Genomic DNA, 21393 nt, shown 5'->3' on the forward strand with positions numbered 1-21393 from the left:
AGGAAGAGCTAAATTCTAGTCACTCCAAATATAAAGCATGTTTTAAGCAAATATAATAGAATGGAGTATATGCAAATTTATGAATTAATGTTTTGATTACTATTTAAAGATAGTCACATCTTAGCTAACAAGATCACATGCCTTAATTACGAATATTAATATATGAAATTATTTCTGTACCCACCTCCTAGAAAACTTGTGAAATTCTATCACTTGTACAAATTAAGCATAGAAAAAGAGCTAAATTCTAGTCACTCCAAATATAAAGCGTGTTTTAAGCAAATATAATAGGATGGAGTATATGCAAATTTATGAATTAGTGTTTTGATTACTATTTAAAGATAGTCACATCTTAGCTAACAAGATCACATGCCTTAATTACGAATATTAATGTATGAAATTATTTCTGTACCCACCTCTTAGAAAACTTGTGAAATTCTATCACTTGTACAAATTAAGCATAGAACAATTTAGTAAATGAATGGTGACAAATGAAAACAGATCACTTTTTATCAAATGGAAAAGATTATTGGTAGTTGTAATAGGAATATAAAGGTGTATTAAAGTTAAATTTGTGTACCATAGCATAGTGATTTTAACAGGGTGGATCAGTAGAATTAGGCAGTCAAAGCTTTTCTAATTCTGCACCTCCTTTGCTTCCTCTCATAGAGTTGTTAATAAGTGCTAATGTTGACTGTAATTTGAGTTTTAATCTTATTTTTTTTCTCAACCTGCCAGATATATTAACAAGCAAAATTCCTGGAAATGGGAAGTAAATAAAGAGGGAGAAATAAGGACATGGATGATCTGCAAATAGGATAATCCAGCCCAATATGAATTGATATTTTTTAAAGTAATTCCACTTATAAACTAAAACATAGACATTTTGAAGTAGTACCATTGCATCCTCTTTTCTCCTTTATGTTAGAAGGAAAACAAAATAACATTCTAAAAGTTCTTCACCATAAACTGAGTCAGTTCAATAATTTAGAGGGAGATAGGATAGAAATCATAAAATTAATGTACTGTGCTTTTGAGCTGATATTCTAGAATTACCTGAGACCAAATTATGAAGTAACAAAATCAAAGAAAATACTGGTGTCATAGTAGGACAGTGATTTCCTCCTTTCTTGAGTTAACTCACAATTTTCTTGAGATAACATCACAATTTTCCATGTGATGGTCTGGAGGTGTTGGTAAGGGAGGATTAGAATAAGGTAATAGGTTGAGCAGAGAGGTCAAAGGCTAGTGGTTTCCATATAAGTTAATGAAGCTTATTTATACCAGGAATTGGAAAAGAAAGGTGATGGTGAGAAATCAGATGAGGAAAATGATGAGAAAGAAGGAAGCAAAGAGAAAAGTAAAGAAGGTGATGATGATGATGAAGATGAAGCTGCAGAACAAGAGGAATATGATGAAGAAGAGCAAGAAGAGGTAATGGTCTATTTTGGAAGGGTATCAAAGTTACCAAGCTTAAAAGTTATCTAATAAGGAATCAGATATATGGTATAGATTAAAATGAATAAACAAACAAAAAGCAATTTAATGGGAACAGGGCATATTATTATTACTGATGTCAATTCTTTTGTATCAAGAGAATTATTATAGCACTGAAATTATAATGATGCCAAATTGACTATAGGAAGTAAATTTGACCTGATAGGCAACGTTGTTAGTGGAAGTCCATAAGTTAAGGAAATTGATCAAATTAATTAAGGTTTATGGACATAAAATTTTAAGTCGCAGTAAAGGGCTTAGTCCTGTATGTCTGAGGGGGAATTCCTGCAGCACATCGCGTTTCCAAGCCTAAAGGGCATGTGACACTAACAGAACATTTATAATCCAACCTCAGGCATCTGAGTGGGTCAAAACTCAGTGTTTTAGATTTCCAGCTTTTAGAAACATGGTGTATTTCAAAGTAAGCTGGAGTCAGTCAAGATATTTTTGAGTAGGGCAACTGTTGGTCACATCCTCTTTGGGACTTTGTAAACACCTCATGCAGTAGCCTGACACAGATTTTCTTCTCCATTCCCGTGCCCTTTGTCTTCACTCCATTTCAGCTTCTCACAACACACTCTGAATCTTTCTTTACCAGAAACCATTCCAACTATGAAATCTTCGTTATATGCTTTAATTATTTTGCATTAAATTTAGATTCTTTTGAAATTCATATTGCTATAAAGGAATTTTTATCTGTTTCCAAGATGCTAGCCAGCTGCTAACCTCATTTATTAAATAATTTGCTTTCTGCATAGATTTGAAATTCTCCTCTATCAACTATTAGATTCCTGCATCTACTTAGATGCATTTCTGGACTTTGTTCCATTGATCTGTATCTGAACCATCACTAAGCTGTTCCAATGAACAGAAGCTTCTGATTATTTGTTAATATTTTTAGCACGTTACCCTTCCTTTTTAGGATTTTCCTAATTATTCTTTGTTTATTCTTACAAATAAATTTTAATTCTAAACATTTTTAAACTAAACATCACATTTGTCTCCAACTTTCTTTCCAAATCATTTACTCTTTTTATTCCTGCACTTTGATATGATTGAGACTGACAGACCCTCTGATCCTTTATTTCCACTCTATTAGTTCCTCTCTTAATTTCTTTCCCGAAGGAGCCTGGACCCTTGCTTACCCTTCAACTTCTTTCTTGCCATTGCTCTTGTCTCTCAGTTTCCCAGCGTATACTCTAGACCAAATCAACCTTTGAACAATTCCATTGTCTCCTTTTCTTCTCCAGACTTGCCTTTTGACTTTTTCTGAAGAATCACAAAAACTGATGCCACTAAAAAAACACTAGCCCCATTTTGCTGGCTAACACATTTTCTGTTTCTCTTGTCAACTCAGCTCTCCATAGAAAGTATTTTAGATCTTCTTTCTTTTTGAACCCTCTCCTTGAGTACCTTTTTTCATTTTTAGCAGATAATAGCACCTTCTTCCAGAAAATAAAGCCCCGAAGAGAAAACTCCCTTAATTTTATGTCCTCTGCTTGCAGACTAAATGTCTTCCCTCCTCCTCCTCATTTTTTATCAGTGGAAGAAATGTCCTTCATCCTATTTGGGACTACTTGTCCTTTCCTCTTTGGGGACTATAATCCTCATATTATTTCCCTTTCCATATTTTCAGCCTCTTTTTCTACTTATCTCTTCCATTCATGAATTAAAACATGTTCATCTCCCATTGTAAAATATGTTCCCTACATTCCTTCTCCAACTCTTGTACTATCTCTTGAAGACCTCATTAGCTGTCATCAGTTGCTCACTTCTCCCCTCCCCTCCTTTAGCTCTTTTTTTCCTTTAGCTCTTTTTAGTCTGATTTCCAACTATGTTATTGAAATTATTGCCAAGTTCACTAGTAAATTTTAGTGTTTGTTTCACTTGGCTTTTCTGCAATTTAACACTGCTCGCAAAATATTTCTTTTATTTAAATTAACAATTTAAGGTAATTATAGGCATCTGCTATATTACAGGCATTGTACTGGGTGCCAATACATAGATAAACATGGTTGCTTCTCTTGTTTTTTGACACACTTCTTGTTTTTCCCCCACCACTGGTACCTTTAATGGTCTCTTTTGAGTTCTTCCTTCTAATCTTTAAATGTCAGTATCCTTCAGAATTCTTCCCTTGGACTTCTTTTTGTCTCTGCAATCTCCCTGATTGATTGAATCCATATCCAAAGTTTTAGTTACCCTATAATACTTATGACTAATAATAAATTCTTTTTCATTCACCCTTTAGTGATTGTACACTGAGTATATACTTGGAATTATACTAGGCAAGGAGAATATCTAGATATAGCTCCCCTCAAGGACTTTGATCTAGTGGGAGACAGATGAGAATGGAGACAGGTATAATACAGTGAATAGTTCTATGATGTAATAGTACAAGATGCTATAGGAGCATGTAAGAGGGGCACCAAACTCCATTTTAGGGATGTCAAAGGAAATGTCTCAAAGAAGACATTTTATAAGATCTGAAGAGTTAGTCAAATAAGATCAAGATGAAAAATGGAGTGGAGACTTGCAGATAGAGGAAAAAACATGGAGAAGTCTTGCAAGTGATGAGAGTGTGGCCTAATAGTATATTTGGCCAGGTAAGTCAATATGGCTGGACTAGAGAGTATAAGTTGGGAGTATGTGGAGAAATGAAGCTGAAGAGATGAATGAAGGGTCTTGAATGCCGGGCTGAGAAATATGGGGAGTCACTGAAGGATTTCAAGCAGCAGAATAGTATGATCATATCTGTATTTTACAAAGATCAATTGCTTGGATTAGAAGGATCTAAGGTTGGATCACGTTTGAAAGCTTGTTGCTATAAACCAGTGGTTCTCAATTGGTGGTAATTTTGTCCTCTAAAGGATATTTGGTAATGTCTGCAGCCATTTTTGGGTGTCACAATTGGTCTTGGGGATGGTGGAGTGCTATTAGCTTCAAGGGGGTATGAGCCAGTTTTCTAGACAAGACTGGCTTTTGGAATGCTGTTTATAGTCTGCTTGATTTGAGCTGTGTTGAAATTAAGATCTCTCCTTACAAGAACAGCAAACATCAGGAAACAAACAACTTTCCACTTTAATAGAGAAATGACATATGTTCTGAGTGTGAGGCTGGGTGAGGGATGGAAACAGGATCTTGGTTAAAGCCTTTCTAGATTTAAAGTTATTTTTTTTGTCGTTCTTTTTAGAAATTAATGAAAGATTCATGCTAATTAATTTATCCAATGTATTAAGGATTTGATAAGCATTTTGTATTGAAGAATAAAATGGAGCAAATTATCTATGTAACATCTACATAAAACTGAGGAAATATAGACTTTTTTCTTTGTGTTTCAATCTTCTGAATATTGTAATTAAAGATAAAAGCAAGGGCTCAAATGAAACCCAAGAACCATTTAAGTCATCAGTTTCAGCAAGTTCTCACTTTTACCTGTATCAAGGTTACTAACATAAAATTATCTAATGTGAATCACTGGACATACTTGGAGGTACGCATGTCTAAAAGATAAGTGGCATATCCTCAGTTTGGAATAGTAGAGCATCCCTTCCTTACTCGTTTCCACTTTTATGTACAAAGTGGCTAGCTTATACTTCCACACAAGTGTCCTTGTCAAGATGTCATTTCCAAGGCAGCCTCAATTGAACTATCAACCATGCCATTCCTCCCCCATACATCGGCCTCAGGCTTCAGCCGGTTTCCAGAATTGTTGGATTTCTTGGCACCAGTGGAGCCAGGCCAACTTCCTGGAAATGGTAAAGGTCTTAGCCATATACAGAAACATAGTGTTTAGGGAAGACAAAGTAATGAAATATTCATCTGAATAATATTAGTTACCTTTCTTGCATTATACAGAAACATAGTGTTTAGGGAAGACAAAGTAATGAAATATTCATCTGAATAATATTAGTTACCTTTCTTGCATTATTTATATAAATTATGTATATAATCCCACCGTGCATTAAATAAATTGACATTCAAGAGACTTTCTTTTGGAAATAGTCTCTATTTCTTATCTATCATATTTCTTGCTGTAGACAGTAGAGATATAAAGATTAATTTTGTATTATGTCTGATTTCAATCATGAACAAAAATCTAGAGACTATTAACATTCACGGACTTATCACCCACCTTTAACAATGATCAATTAATTCATAGTTGATCTTTCAATCACTCATCCATCCACCCAATCCACTTCTGTCCTCCCATTTCCAACCCCATCCGCCTTGGATTATTATAAAGCAAACCCTAGGTATTGTGTCATTTCATCCATAAATATTTGAGTAGGCACTCAAAAATAAGTGCTCTTTAATAACATTGCAATATCATTATTACAGTTAACGCAATGAAATATAATTCCTTAATATTATCAAATATTAAGTCAATGTTCCAATTTTTTTAGTTGTCTCAAAAAATTTGTTCTAGTCAGAATCCAAAGACAGCCCATACACTGCAGTTGATTAATAACACTCTTAAATTTCTTTTAATATCTAAAATGAATATTTGAATTTTTGATAGCATAGATATCTTGAGTCATTTACATGGATAATAACCTTACTTAACCTTAGAATTAGAATATTCCTGATGGCTTAATCTCTCTTAACCTGAAGGGCCCCTGAATGCAATGTAATATGACATCCTCTAGGTTTGATTTGGTATTGAGACATTTTTTTTTATAGGAATTAAACATTCCTCTATTTATGCTCGTTGTGTACTGTGATCAAACCCCTCAGATCTGGTGTAGTCTAATGTTAATATAAATTGGCTTTGTCTCACGAGTGTCTGTTCATTGTTTAAAATAAGTGTTTCGTGGTTTAGCTAAATCATCCCACTAAGGTGTGATGAGTTAGATGTATCATCCTACTAAGGTATGTAGGCATCCCTTCGTGTTCTCTTAGCTACTTGGTGCCTGAGAATAGTAGGAAGAAAGCAGCACAGGTAGATGTGAGTGAAAGCTAATGTGTTTTGTAAGTGGATGACATAGCAGAGACTTCTTTTAAGCCTGGTATTTTATTACCTATATTTAGTATTTACAAACTTAAAAGGACAGCCTATATTGGTCCTTAACAATGTTAACTGCTCATTCATTTTAATGTTTACTGAAGAATATATAATTTCATTTAGGAAAATGACTACATTAATTCATACTTTGAAGATGGAGATGATTTTGGCGCAGACAGTGATGACAACATGGATGAAGCAACCTATTAGCTCTGAAATTTCTCAAAAAATATTTTTATGATACAGCTTCTGAACATTTGGACAGACTTATTTCTGATAAGGAATGAGTATTTTTGTTCACGTTTTGTTGGACAAATATTTACCACTTTGAGTTTACATATCAGTTACCTTACCAGTTAGTCTGACATTCTGACATTCCTTCTCAACACCTGTTATCCCTCTTAAGTATTCAATTTTTTTTTAGTATTATTTGGATTAGAATGTGCCTAAAGAGTTTTTGCATCTTTTAATCTATGTATTCGTCCTTGAACAAATTATTAACTGCTGATCTTTTGTAAAATATTAGTAGTCATCCTAGTGGATTTCTGTTGAGTTGATTTAATATTGCACATGGAGCACTTTAAGAAGAAAAACTTGAATTTGCTTTTTGCTTTTACATGGCATGTTTTGTGCTACTACATTATGACTACATAAACCTATTTGAGCTCTTACAAGTGCATATGAGGTTAGATTTGTGATCGAAAGCTTGCACACAGGGACAAATGCCAAATGGAGCCATGTAAATTTCATAGCTCATATCTCAGCCATTACCTGAAATGATTAGTAAAAATACTTGAATTTGGGGTTGACTTCCTACCATATTTGAATCAATCATCATCCACTGTAATAAGTTTGGTATCTTTGAATAGTTGGGCTTATAAAATATTAGACTAAGACAACTTATTTAAATTTGTACTTTACAATAGGTAAAGTTCTAGGCATATAAATCTCACTGCAGAATGCATGTGTGAAATCTGTGAGGTGTAATGGTCTGTTGTTATTTCAAAAGACTCATTGCTATCCAGTTAATTTATATGACAGTGCAGAATACAACTCAGGTCATTTTGAAATTGACTTTTATTTTAATTAAAAACTAGCTTCCCTTTTTATATTTGAGGAATGCCTAAAAACCTTAGCCTCTAAAGACTTAAAATGCCAAAGATTTTGACAGGAATTCATAGTACATATTTCAAAAAAGTTTAATATTATCCGCCAAAAGAAACTTATTTTTCCCTTTGGAAAGATAGTACCCTTACCCTCTGAGAATCAGAACCTTAGGTTCTATTTCTCCTTTGACTGTTAAATCTTGAATTTGAGCTTAAGTTTTTTGTATCTTGGTTTCTTCACTTGTAAACAATTTCCTATATAAATTGCTTCAACATTGACTGAAATTTACTGTAATCATTCTCTTAACATATAGAAATGATCACCTCTTAAATTTGGTCTTGCCCTCTAAAAAACTGTAGCTTATAAAATGTTTGAAAACAGTTTTGAGAAACAAACATGTTTTCCTCACAAAACATTGTAACCTGGTTTTCCCATTTTGTATTCGGGTAGGGAAAATTGGGGAACGTTTATATTCTCTTGTGCCATTTTGTAACGTGGCTTTCTCAGGAAAAAGATCAGTTTCAATTGTAATACTTTCTCAGATAATTCAAGATAGGTGTGAGGACCATCAGACGTTCAGTGCTATGTTGATGGTATGTGAATTATTTCTTGTTTAAAGGAACTTGTAAAATTTTTAAAGATACTAAATGGAAAACATGAATGTCTACTTTAAAGCAGCAATCTACTGTACTTAGAATAGAAACCTCACTTAAAGTTGTTTGTAATGGGCAAATAAAGTTATTTAGGATTATTAACAGGTGTTTTATTCTCTCACCTCCATAGTACCTTAGCTAAATAACATGTTTTATCTCTGTAGTTTACTTGTTTTATTGTAAATTTGCAGATAAACACTTGAATAGGGCAAAAACACCAAAATACAGGTATTTTTTTCCCCTCAATCTATCTCTACGATTTTGTCCTGCAGAAACCCCTTGGGCAGGTATTTGCCCTGGAAACCCTAGCCATCTCTCTTAAATGCTTTGTCTTTCCCCTTTGGAAAATATCTTTACAGGTTTATAGTAGACTAACGGTAAGAACAGGCAGTAGTATCTGCATGTTGCTTTGCCAGCATGAATCTTATTTTTGTGGCTTAAAATCTCAGTGAAGTTACTCGAATGGAAAACTTTAATGCAGATAACTCATACATAAAAAAAGTATTTGTTGGTGAAGTTTTAAAATTGCTATAAAACAAGCCAAATTTTTGTTGCTATAATGCTTTTTTGTATTTACATATTAAATTCTTACAAAACTGTGTCCTGTTTTATTTTGAACCTAAACATATTTGATAGAAAAAACTAATTTGTTAATAGATTCTACCTGGTAAAATAACTATATTAAGCAGGCATGCCAATATCAAATATTCTTATCAAGTATTATTGAACAAACCATCACTAGCAACAACAAAGAAAACTCTGGGTGATTAATGTTGTGATAATGGACTAAGAGATTTGTCAGACAGTGTAATATGAATGTGATCATTGGACTGACACTGGATCTGAGAGAATGCTAACGAATGAATATTCAGAAGATGTTAACTTGTCCTTCCCCACTACCTTAATGTGCAGTGTCACTGGGTTTGCCTTAATATGGAATTAAAAACGTTCATCTTATTTTTTAAAAATGTAATTAAATATAATTTTAAGATCAAGATTTTTAAAATGGAAAAAGGATTACACCATAAATTCTTCCATTAAATAATAGCTCCAAAGAACTCTCATTGTTTTACTACTGCAATTTTTAAAAATTAACATTCTTGTAGAAAGGTTTCATAATCAAATTAACCATAGAGCATATTTTATATGACTGATTCCACATTTCACTAATAAGCCAGAGACCTTGCCTTTATGGTCTTCTTCCCTAAGATCCAGGATCCCCTAAAGAACCTCCACCTGAAATTTTTCTTTTCAATTTCATTTCACTTATATCCTATAAATAATCCAGTAGATTTTTTGTTTCAGTATAAAGGGGAAATTTGAATTGGTAAACCTTTGGCAATTTGATCTATCTCACACAGTATATATCAAACAGTTTGAAAGAAGGTTTGCTTTATTCAATTAAATTCACCAGCTTCCATTTTAGATTGAATAATAAAATAGAAACTTTATTACATTTTGAAGATCTTTTAAAATATGAAAAATATGGAGCAAGTTTTAAAAACCAGTCTTACAGATGTACATGCTAACATAATGTTCTACAATTCCACTTCGCATTTGTATAAAATACATTATACAAGATTGATAGTATTTGCATATATAAAAAGAAATAATGCATTCAGATATTTCTATGATCTAATAGTGCAATATGCACATACATGGAAGAAAAATACTAACTTCCTGAGCAACATTGTTGTAATTCAAAATAAGAATGACTCCCATCATAATGCACCATTTAAGTAAATACTTCTAAAAACTCCTTTACCTTATAACTTTGTATCCTTGCTTCACATTTCTAAAACTCTTAACTGTATCCTTCATATTCCCAAGTAGGTAATTTTAGAAGTAGATACCTTTTCAAAGAACTAATTACTTAGTGGTTCGTTTAAAGAACTCTTCAGGCCATTGAATAGCAGAGTCCAGAAAAAGCTTTAAAAAACAAAAAGTCTTCTAGAGAAGTTATTTAACATTAGTCTAATTCTTAACGTGGCCAGCAGACTCTATAATCATATCTTAAATGGCATCCATTAGTTCAAAACAACCTTAACCATTTGTACTGGACTTAAAAAAAATCTGCCCTAAAAATAGTTTTTTCTTCACTTGCAATACCAATTTTTAAAGTGAACCAAATGCAATGATTCACGTATAGTTCAGTTACTTTTACATTTACAGATACATATCTTCTAATGTGAAGCCTCAGTGGAAATTCAGGTAAGGGTTTCAACACAAGTGTCAAACAATAACTTTTCTTATTAAGTTTGACAAAGTAATCTGTATTTGCTATAAATTTTTATGTATATTAGTACTTTTTAAAGGCTAAAATTCTGCATTAAATGCTTAGGATTTTTTTTCTTTAAAAAACGACATGATTACAATCTATAATTCTGTAGATGACAGAATTATATATAATTCAAATTATATTCAATTAAAAATATGTAATTCAAATATACAGAAAAAGGAAACTGCCTGATTGTGTCAAAAGGATGTTATATTTCCTTCAAGGAACAGGATATTTTGCAAGACAAATGTTTTTTAATCATCAAGTACATAGTACATCTCATTACTTGAAAAATAAATTACCCTGGAAATCAAAGTACCACTAGCAAAAAGGAATCACTGACTGTATTTTTCATCAATTTAATGTAAACAAAGTTCTTCAAAAGACATCTAACCCATTCTATCCTAAAAGTCTGTATTTTCTTCCCTAAAACTTGATTTTTCAGCAGGCTTAATAAATACAACGTAAACTGACCAAGTTAACACTGAGCATAAATTAGAAAGATCATACTCATCACTTCAAGATGTCCAAGGCACAACAATTTTTAAAATTTTAAAATAAGTTACCCCCAAAATCAATTTGATCCAACTTCCATGTTAACACTTTTTGGTAATTGTTTAAGGTCCTCAAATATATGCAAAAGCATTAATGTTTGACTTCGTCCTATCTTTTTTATGAAACTTAGCTACTGAAGGTACATAAAATCTCATTTACATTTATTCACCCTACTTTGTATCAAGATTGGAGTTTGAAATATCAAATGACTGGTCAAAAAGTTGAAACATTAAAATTAGGAAATAATGCCCAGAAAATGAGGTGGTATTATAGGTGTTAAGGTACATACTTTCTTATACATAAAACAGGCAATCCAGACTCCACCAAATCTTGCTTCTAATTAATTTTTGATTACATTTTAAAAAACATATGCTTTTAAAAATTAAATGATGGAATCGGTATGCAAAATGCTTATCTAGCAGATCCATAGATCTTAAAAAGTGGCACTATCAAGCCCTTTCAACAAATTTATACACTTTTGGCCTCTGTTCCCCAATTTTATGCTATAGTTCAGGAAAAAAAAGTTTAAGTTGGAGATTTTCTCTTTGAAAAACAAGTGAAGGGTTCAATAAACATTTTGTTCTTGCTAATGCAAAAGGTCTCTACTCCTGCTTTTACCTTATGAACCATTTTATGCAACATATGTCAGAGGCAGACAATGAAAATTTGTTTTGACTCCATTAACTTGTGCTTGATAGTGAAATGAAGGTGGAGACGAATTTATACAGCCTATGTTATAAATCTGATTGGACCATCTGAAATAACGCCTAATTTTAATTCTAAAAACTGTATCACATGTATTATAAGGCATTAAATGTAATTAAGGCATGTTACCATGTGTGACAGCAAAAATTTATCACAGTATGTGTTTTCTAAATATTGCTAATCTGTACACATATAACACTTTTCATAAAAGAATTACAAAAGTGCTTTCAAATATCAGAGGCAAATAGAATCACTTAAAAAACAGAAGCAAAGGCAGCATTCTTTAAGAGACAAAGATTACTTTTAGGTCTTGACCTAATCCAGTGTTCTAGTGACCAAATAGCAACTTCCCAACCATAACACATTATTTTAGGGGCTTAAAAATAACATTTAATATATATCTTAGCCTCTATTATAGACATTACACATTATTTTCCCACTTGTTTCTACTTGTTTTCATGGCAGACGTGCTAAACTTGTTTTCAAAAACTTTCAAAATGGAGTATTAAGTATGCGTGCTCATAATTTTAGAATCACTTTTTTGCAACTAAATATTTTGATGGTTCACAGTAAATTTTATTCAGTTGCAGATATCTGATGCTATCATTATTCTGCTTTGTAACATCAATAACCTTAAACCAAAAAAATAATTAAAAAGTAAAATTTAAACATAACCAGTCTTAAGAAAAAAGACAGGTTTTCTAAGTTAAGAACTTTCTAGACATATTTAAATTCATTTCTGCTTTAAGCACTTATACAACAGATATATGGATTTACTGCTCTCAATATCAAGTAGCAACTGCAGGGATTTTATTCTCAATCCATTTGTAAATGGCTCAAAAAAGGTGAAAAACAAAAGCATCTTCAATCTCCCTAAATCTTGCCTTTGAAGTGGTTACTGAATATAATTGATTCACCACATTCCAGATGTATATGTGATCACTAACATTGTAACTATGAGCTAATGCTATGTTTTGTGTTGAGCAGCAGGTGACTGAGAATCATGACTATATAGTTTATGTTCACCTTGTTGGTCAAAAGGTATTCTTTGAGTTGGAGCAATTCCATTTTCCACTTCTCTCTGCTGTGATGTGGGTGTGACTCCTGAATGCAAATGTGAAGAATCCACTGTTGAATGGTGACTAACATCCACTTTAGCTAAAATTTCATAATACAGCAAATAAAATACTGGCGTTATTATACCTACTATCAACATTATCACTACAGCTGTCCACCACCCTATTCCCCAGTCTGCTCCATAATAAGGATCCTTACGTTGAATGTTTTTGTTATCAGGTTCAAAACGTATTTGTTGTGCTGTTAAGGCAGACACCACCTCGTTAAGGTTCTCTCTTTTGGTGTCTGTACATTTTACTAATTGTTCTATGTCTCGGTCCACTTCTTTTAAAAAGCTACCAGCTGACTCACTGGAAGAAAGAGAATCATTAGGTGACAAAATTTCCTGTTGTTCTGGAACGAATTGAACAGATAAAGGACGTGAAGCCTGTCTTCCTTTTGGAGGATAAAGTGTTTCAGTCAATGAACTAAACTTTTTTACTGGAATTTTGATAGACCTAAGGGCAAAAAAGTCTTGATCGCTGATGAGATTGTTAACTCTCTTGATATCTGCTACCTGTTAAAAAAAAAAAAAAAAAAAAAAAACATTCAACTGAATTCCAATTCAAAATAGATGTAGTAATACTCATTCACCCCACTTATTTTGGGAGGGAAAAAAATGCTGAGATTAATTATTAGTAGTATTAAGTTATCACATCCAAAGAGATTTTATTTGTGCATAACAGTTCTATACCACTTTTGATCTACCCCAGTCTTAGGAAATCACCAATTGACTTTTTACTTTCACCCAAAGTTAATAACACTAGTGCTAGCTATTTATGTAGATTCTAGGAACCTATTTCTCTTTCTATATCATGCACAAATATCACACTTCTGCAGCTTGTGAACAATTTGTGAAGATTACAGATACTTATGTTCTTCCAATGTGCAATTAAGAATATAGGTAAATGTCAACTTACCCAACTAAAACTACCATATTTTATCAAGATTAAGATGCTATCAAACCAAGATGCGCCATTACTTTATCATTAAGTAAAAAACCCACCTAATACTGAAGATGCCCCCATTCCAATGTCAAAAATGTTAAAATGTGAAAAAATATACCATAGAATTGATAAAATACAACTTTTAACTTCTCAAATTTTCCCAAATTTCTCAGTGTAAATGCAGTATTCAACTATCCCCGAGAGCAGTCATTTTTATAAGCTTTCCCTATGTATTATGTAGTCTTCCACCTACCTGTATATTCTATTCACTTGCCATTGTGAGAAGACATAGGGGAGTGTTTCTCAGATTAGCAATTACCATGCCAAGCTCTCCTACTACCTTTAAGCTATTTATCTCATTCTTCATTTCCATCTATGCTCTAAACTAAACCTTGAACATTTATCACTTGATTGATGTCAGAGAGGTAAAGTGAGTCTAGGATAAACTTAGATTTCTGGTTTGGTCAACTCAATGGATGATGCTATTTACTGAGACATAGAACACTTGCAGGGAGAAAAAAGAATGAATGCAGATTTTATACATGTTGCCTTTGAGGTGCTTGAAATATGCAAGTGGAAGATGTCCAACAAGCAGTTATAGATGTCTGAAATTCAGAAGAATGATCCTGTCTAGAAATATACATTTGAAGATTACCAGCGAAAATGGTAACTGAAGTCACAAGAGTATAGTCACTAGAAAAAGACGGAGTAAAAGGTAACACAGGAAAGACGTCTGAAGAACACCAACATTTGAAAAGTATGCTGAGTAAGAGAAGTCCACAAAGATTAAGAGTGACCAAGAAAGCTATATATGATGGTGGTTAAAAGCATGGACTACTTGGATTTGAAGTATGGCTATGACACTTTCTAGCTGTATGATTTGGGACAAGTTGTTTAACCTCTGAAATTCAGTCTCCACCTATGTAAAATGACAGTAATAATATCACTTACCATATAGGGTTGTAAAAGTTAATGAGTTAAAATGTATGAAGGACATTTAGTATAGTGATGCAAATGTTATGGAAATGTTAACTGTCATTAAATATTAACAGTGGGAAAATCAGAAACCTGCAGAATCAAGGAGGTCAAACAAACAGTTTTAAGGAGAGAGTAAACTGGTCAATGGCAGACTACTGATCAAGTCCTAAGAAGACTGGTAAGAGTTTTTGGTTGGAAAAATCAGTTCCCTTGAAGTGTATGTGTGGGAGGAGGAGGGAGAGAGGACTGAAGAATAACTAGGAGATAAGACATGAAAGACGAAGGGTGCTCTGTCATTTTACTACCTTGAGACTGTTTTTTCTTAAGGCAAAAATTCATTGACAAACCGCAAACCTGACCCTCTTCTCTTTAAATGTTTTTTGCTTGGTTATATTCTAATAATTGCTCAATACTCTTTCTGAACTAAGCTTCCAAGGTTTAGTATCTACTTTGGTTCTCAATAGTCCTATAGTTTTGCTGTTATGTTAACTTGCTTGGTTAATTTAGGAGTCTAACCTTAGGCTTTCTGGTTTCTTATTACTGTTTTATAACTGGCATATTTTCAATCATTCCTATGACTGAGTATCTGTAAGTGGCACACAGCACTAAATACTGTTTATTTTTTAAATGAAAAGTCCTTTGGTAAGGTTAATCTTTTTTTTTTTTTTTCTTTTTGCTACTTGAGCATTGCTTATCTTAACTTTCTAACTCTGTTGTATCAATTTTCCCACTATGGCCAATGTCATCTTTCCTCAAATGTTAAGCTAATTGCCTTTCATCATTCTCATTCTACAAAAGGAATCAGCTGATATGTTATGTGACTTCTACTAAATACATTTTCTATCACCTTCTTCTCTATTCTTACTAACAAATAGTTTAAGCCCTAATCATCTTCCTCTGAATTATTCCAATATACTCTTTAATGAATCCCCTCCAATTCACCAGCAGGCTCCCCCACCATTTTGCAGCATTCTTGTTAAAATTGTATGACGGTGTTCTCTTACTATATGGGTCAAACTTCTCTTCAGTTAACTCAAATGCTTCATCCCAGTCTATGATGCTCATTTCTGAACCACACTTCTCTATTATTCACCTTATTTCTTCCTTGAAATCTCCATATCATTATTATATGCTTGAAATAGTTTCTCCTTTTCACCTATCTCATTGTAAATATGACCTATTTTTAATCGTCTATATGGCATTTCAAACTTAGCTCCTTCTAAGAAAATTTTCCAGATTTATGAAAGGAAAACTAATGTCTTTCTCTAATGAAGCTACTGGACCACACTCATCTCTTGGATCTCAACTTGGTATTTTTAGCAACACCCCTCATTTTCAATTTTCAATTTACCTAATCAACCTTTTAAGGCACATTCTGTAATTTATTTCTCAGTGGTCTTATTTTTCTACAAACCACACCTTCACATTTATTTGCATAAAAAAATGAAATCAGGTATTTTTCTGATTTAATAATAAATGGTACTGCCATACATGAACTGTAAAAAACAAACCGAACACAAAAAACAAACCCAAAACCCAGCTCTTCTGGCCTCATATCAAGAAATACATTTCAATAAAATATTGTATTAACTTTTTAAATCAAAATTTTTATGTTTTGATCAATTAAGAATAATTACTTCAGAAAAACATATAGCACCTCATGGTCATAAAACATTTCCATAACTATATTTATATATGTTTATAAATCTGTGTTTCTATTGCAGATAATAATATATAATTATAAAAGGTTTTCAAGTACAAGAATATATTATGAAAGATTGGGGGGGAGAGGATGAAAATATTAACCAAGGAGAAAAAGTGATATAAAATTTCATGCGATTAAAAAAAGAGCACATATATATTTAAATGAATGATTTCAGGTAGCAAATCCTGGTAATATTTAGAATTCCATGCATACATTTAAAGAGTATTCTAACAGTCTTATTTTTAAATAATAGTATTGACAACATTCTAGAAACTATATCCTTTGTAACTATTTTAAGTCATGAGGACATATTTAAGAAGTTCACTTTAAAATGTCCGAGGTACACAGTACATACATTGCAAAATTCTACTGAGTACAAGAACAAATAGTTTGAAAATCAATGTTCTAAACAGTTTTTACATCAACGTGTTTATATGAAAACAGATTCCATGCTAAGGATGCAAGATGGACATAATGATACACTTGGGTTTTAAACAGTTTAATATGAACTAAAATAAAAAATATACCTTTCCTTTTATCTGTCAGTCCCACTTTTGAGAATCTATCCTACAGAAATAAAAGTACCTCTATTTAAGGATTAATTGTGATGACATTCACAGCAAAATGCAAAACACAGGGAAAATCCTGACAATCCATGAGGAGAATGGCTTAATAATTATGGCATATTGATACTATGGAATATTATATAGCTACATAAAATAATGAGTTAGATCTATAAGGCTATGAGGGATATCTATGATACACTAGGAAATGAAAAAAGACTAAGGCAATTTATAGAGTAATAAGCATAGCATAAACCAATTTAAAAACCACAATAATCACCAATCTCCCAAGTATTTTATATATATATATACTTTGTCAAAGATTAGTTGATTGTATGACTGTTAGCATGGTATATCTTTCTTAATCCCTTGATTTTTAATCTACTGTGACTTTATATTTAAAGTGGGTTTTTTTGATTAAGAATAGAATTACCATATGTCCCAGCAATCCCTCTTCTGGGTATCTACCCCCAAAATTTGAAAACATGTGTAAAAATGTATGTACCTGATGCTCATTGCAGCATTATTCACGGTGGCTAAGACATGGAAGTGCCCTTTGATAGATGATTGGATAAAGAAGAAGTGGTACATATAAACATGGGATAATTTCTTAAACGGACAAAAAAGGTATGGAAAGAAACACAAGTGTGTTATCTCAGGAAACTGGGGCAAGAAAAACTTCCTTAAGTATTTCCACATTTTCTTACAATTTGGATAAGGAGAAAAAGGTAACACACTTGGGTGTTTTTCAATACTAAAAACAGAATCATGGATCTAGAAATGACAAGAAATTCAAGTTTTCACTTAATTTAAAAAGTTAACATCCACCTACATGATACAGATTTCTATGGAAAGAAGAAAAAAGGGTAGGGCATAGGACGAAATGAAAAGGCAAAGCATTTATTTCAATTTGTGCTATGAACAGATTATTTTGGACTGCATCATACAATATTAAATTAAAACTTACCGTACAACAGTACTGAAGAGCAATGGCATTTAAAGTATCTCCTTCCTGTATATCTTTTGTTAATACTATAATATCATCAAGTCTATCTCTTGATGTACTTCTTCGGATTTTTTCCTTTCCTCTGGATCGAAGCTCATACACTTCAACATCCTCCTCCAACACATCACTCTCTGTACAATTTCCAAATGCATGTACTTGACCACTTGAATGAACTCCTGGAAGAGGAAAACTACGATTCTGATGCCTCCCTGCCATAATGTCAAAATCTGGGGAGAAAGAAGGCAGAGAAAACTTTGAAATGTAGCTGATCCATTTGATTGATTCACAAGAATCTTACATTCAGGACACTTTATCTTTTTTTTTTTAAGAATGATTTTAGTTATTTAAAAATTTAGGTTCATGTTTTATAGCTGTTTAAGTAGTGAACATATTTGACAGTGAAGACAATAGGATAGGACAGAGGTAATCCATTTTTATAGACCATATACCATAAAACGTCTGTAATTACATTTTAACAAAGGCAAACTGCTATAATTTTTTAGGTCAAAAAATTAAGTTCTCTTTATAGTATGTGAAGAACATTAGATATTGTCTTCAAAACTTGTGATCCTTCCTATATATATAATTTATAGTTCTGATGGAATCAAATGTTTTTTAGGTACACACTCAATACTTTTATGAACCCAAAACTTTTTGGCTTGTTCTACATTTTAAGTTCATGTGGGGTTGAAATATCTTTTGTACTACCTCTCTACCTTCCTGGGTCATGGTGACATCGCTATTTATATTTAGTACATAGGTTATGACTTTGCTCCTGACCAGGGAGTTTTCTTCTCTAGAAGCTTTTCATTAAACTTTAACTTATCAAAGTTCTCATCAAACTCAATTTACAGTCCATAATAGGCTGTGAACAGATTTTAGGCCACTACATTTTTACTTCAGAAAAGTCACTATTAAGACTGACTGAGAACTGACCTAAGTTAAAAACATTTATCAGTGAATACTTTTTGTTTAATTGTGTACTGACTCTCACCGTGCCTTCAAGTTGGTCTATTCTCATTAAAAACAAATACGAGAACAAACTAATTCCACATTCACAGTTTTAGCTTTGTATAAATTGTTCGCATAGAAAGACTAGATCACTTTCAGTTACTGTGAAAGAAGACAGTTAATAAGAGACGTTTTGGAGACAAAATACTTAGGACTTAGGACTTAATAATATGGCTCTGATATGAAGAGTGAAAAGAAGATAAGGATCCTGCCAAGATTTCTGATTTGCAACACTCAATAAATGGTAGTGCCATTCTTTAAGGTATGGAACAGTAGAAGAAGAGCTTGTGGGAAGGGGGCAGCAACTATGATTATAAACTCCTTCAAGATACCCCAAATAACTATCAAGTAGCCCAGTGGGATATATGGTGATATTCAAAAAGGTTTGGGTTAGAGATATAATTTCATGACTCATTTTGCACCGAGGTAGAAATTTAAAGCTGTGGGTGTTGATGAGATCACCTAGAGAAAGCACACAAGAGAAGAGGGTTGAAGACAGCCTTGAAGAACTGCTATAGTTAGTACCTGGGTGAAAGATAATCATGTAAAGAAGGAAAAGGAGTGTTTAGAGGACGAGGAAACCATGTTGTGTCATGGAAGCCATAGCAAAATGATGTCTCAAAGAAGAACTTAGTTCATTTGTGAATATTATGGAGAAATACCAAGTGAAAAAGAGAAAAAAAAATCAGAAAAGACCAACTCCAAATGTCTGAACTTGGAGGATGAATGACAACAGGTTATACTTTCTATGTAGGCACATACTTATAAAATTTTTGGAACTATTTCATACAATTGAACCCAACCCTTGAAAATCATTTTCTGACTTTGATCTACGGCAAGTTTATAATGCTTTAAAAACTCAAGGGTTTTAAGTCAGATAACATAAGTAACTAATAGCTATATATTAAGTAGGTTATTTCACCTGTTTCCTCAAGGGGCTATATTATTTAATACTATGAATGGGATTCCTAACTTGACAACCACCAAACTAAAGAAAGCTACCCACATTTTACATCTCAAAATCAGTTTCGAAGGCATGATCACACCTATTCTTTCAAGGAATTCTAACAAGTCACAAAATGATTACACTTGTTTTAATACCGTAATAAATTAAGGATGATTAATTTTTATTTTTCAAAAAAGGTGAAAGAGTATCTCACCTTCACCTAAAACATAATAGTTTTATTTCCCCTTATTTAATCAAGTCTTTTCTATCCTGTCTTTAATCTGGGGAATGTCTGTGAATCCCACAGATTCATAGGCACATTTTATACATATGTACATTTTTCTGGGGAGAATATTGTTTTCATAGTCTCAAAAGGTTTCCATGATTTTAAAAAATTAAGACCTACTTAATATACAGCAATTTACATATTGTTATACTGACCCAGTTATGCTGCCTTTAGACTTTTTCTCCCTTATGATTTGTTCCTAGAAACACAAACTTGCTTAGTACAGATGAAAGTCACTGAGCAATGCCCAAAAGCCATTTTAAGATATTTACATAAACCTCTTTCTGTGATATGTTGCTAAGTAATATTTGAAGACTGAACTTAACATATATCTCTTCACTACCCATTGCAATGAAATGCAACCAAAATACCACAAACCGGTATTGTTTCTGAATAATCAAGAATTGGTTGTGTGTATAAAAGAATTGAAAAGCTAGACTTTGGCCCACGCAGATAATTATGCGAGCCAACTATATACAAAATAGAAATAGAAAGTACACAATATTCAAGTCATTATCTTCACCTCTTTTAATTCTCTTTGGGCAGAAAAAAAAGCACGAATCCCTGCTTCAGAAAACGGAAACAAGCCTGCATGCTACCTATATCACAAGCACTCACAAAAAGTAGTTACCAATGGATACGGTGTTTAAGCATTCATCAGCTCAGGCTGTAAATGAAAATGGTTTCCCAAATACCTTCGTTCTGTATAATAAACCGCTGTTGGGGGTTTCGCTTTGACAGTCCTTAAATAGGGAGCAATAGGTACAAGGCAGTTTAGCACAGGGACATTATCACAGGGACCATATCCTCCAGAGCCAATTCAGTTTGTATAAACTTCCCTTCCCTCCCTCTCACATCTCACACGTCTAGTTTTTCCTTTCCCTGATAACCCCTGAGATGACTAAACTTCAATTTTTATGTCACATCATCACACTTGGACGACGTGGGCAAGATGCCGTCAGCGAATATTCAAAACACGAAGTTGTGGGAGAAATACAGTGTTTGGGAAGAAAATGCGTTGCTCCGGGAATCGGGCAC

General features: G+C 32.9%; 2 protein-coding genes across 8 annotated transcripts in view; one reads left to right on the top strand and one right to left on the bottom strand.

Moving 5' to 3' along the window:
- POLR3G (RNA polymerase III subunit G) overlaps positions 1-8860 on the top strand; it is a 32933-nt gene extending 24073 nt beyond the window's left edge. For 4 of the 7 annotated variants that reach the window (XM_025047683.1, XM_025047682.1, XM_015590521.2 and 1 more), the window contains exons 7-8: positions 1288-1434; positions 6623-8860. In XM_025047683.1, coding sequence (XP_024903451.1) covers positions 1288-1434; positions 6623-6709 — 234 coding nt within the window. In that variant the 3' untranslated portion in view covers positions 6710-8860. The remainder of the gene's footprint in view (positions 1-1287; positions 1435-6622) is intronic. The other 3 variants (XM_006913212.3, XM_015590519.2, XM_015590520.2) reach the window with 1 other exon arrangement.
- A 774-nt stretch (positions 8861-9634) lies between these two features.
- The window catches only part of LYSMD3 (LysM domain containing 3), a 12390-nt gene continuing 631 nt past the window's right edge, over positions 9635-21393 (bottom strand). Inside the window, exons 2-3 of the mRNA XM_006913213.3 lie at positions 18074-18339; positions 9635-13430 (exon numbers count right to left, since the gene is read on the bottom strand). Coding sequence (XP_006913275.1) covers positions 12765-13430; positions 18074-18328 — 921 coding nt within the window. The 5' untranslated portion in view covers positions 18329-18339 and the 3' untranslated portion in view covers positions 9635-12764. The remainder of the gene's footprint in view (positions 13431-18073; positions 18340-21393) is intronic.

Source organism: Pteropus alecto, unplaced genomic scaffold (assembly GCF_000325575.1).
Source record: "Pteropus alecto unplaced genomic scaffold, ASM32557v1 scaffold20, whole genome shotgun sequence".
NCBI lineage: Eukaryota > Metazoa > Chordata > Mammalia > Chiroptera > Pteropodidae > Pteropus > Pteropus alecto.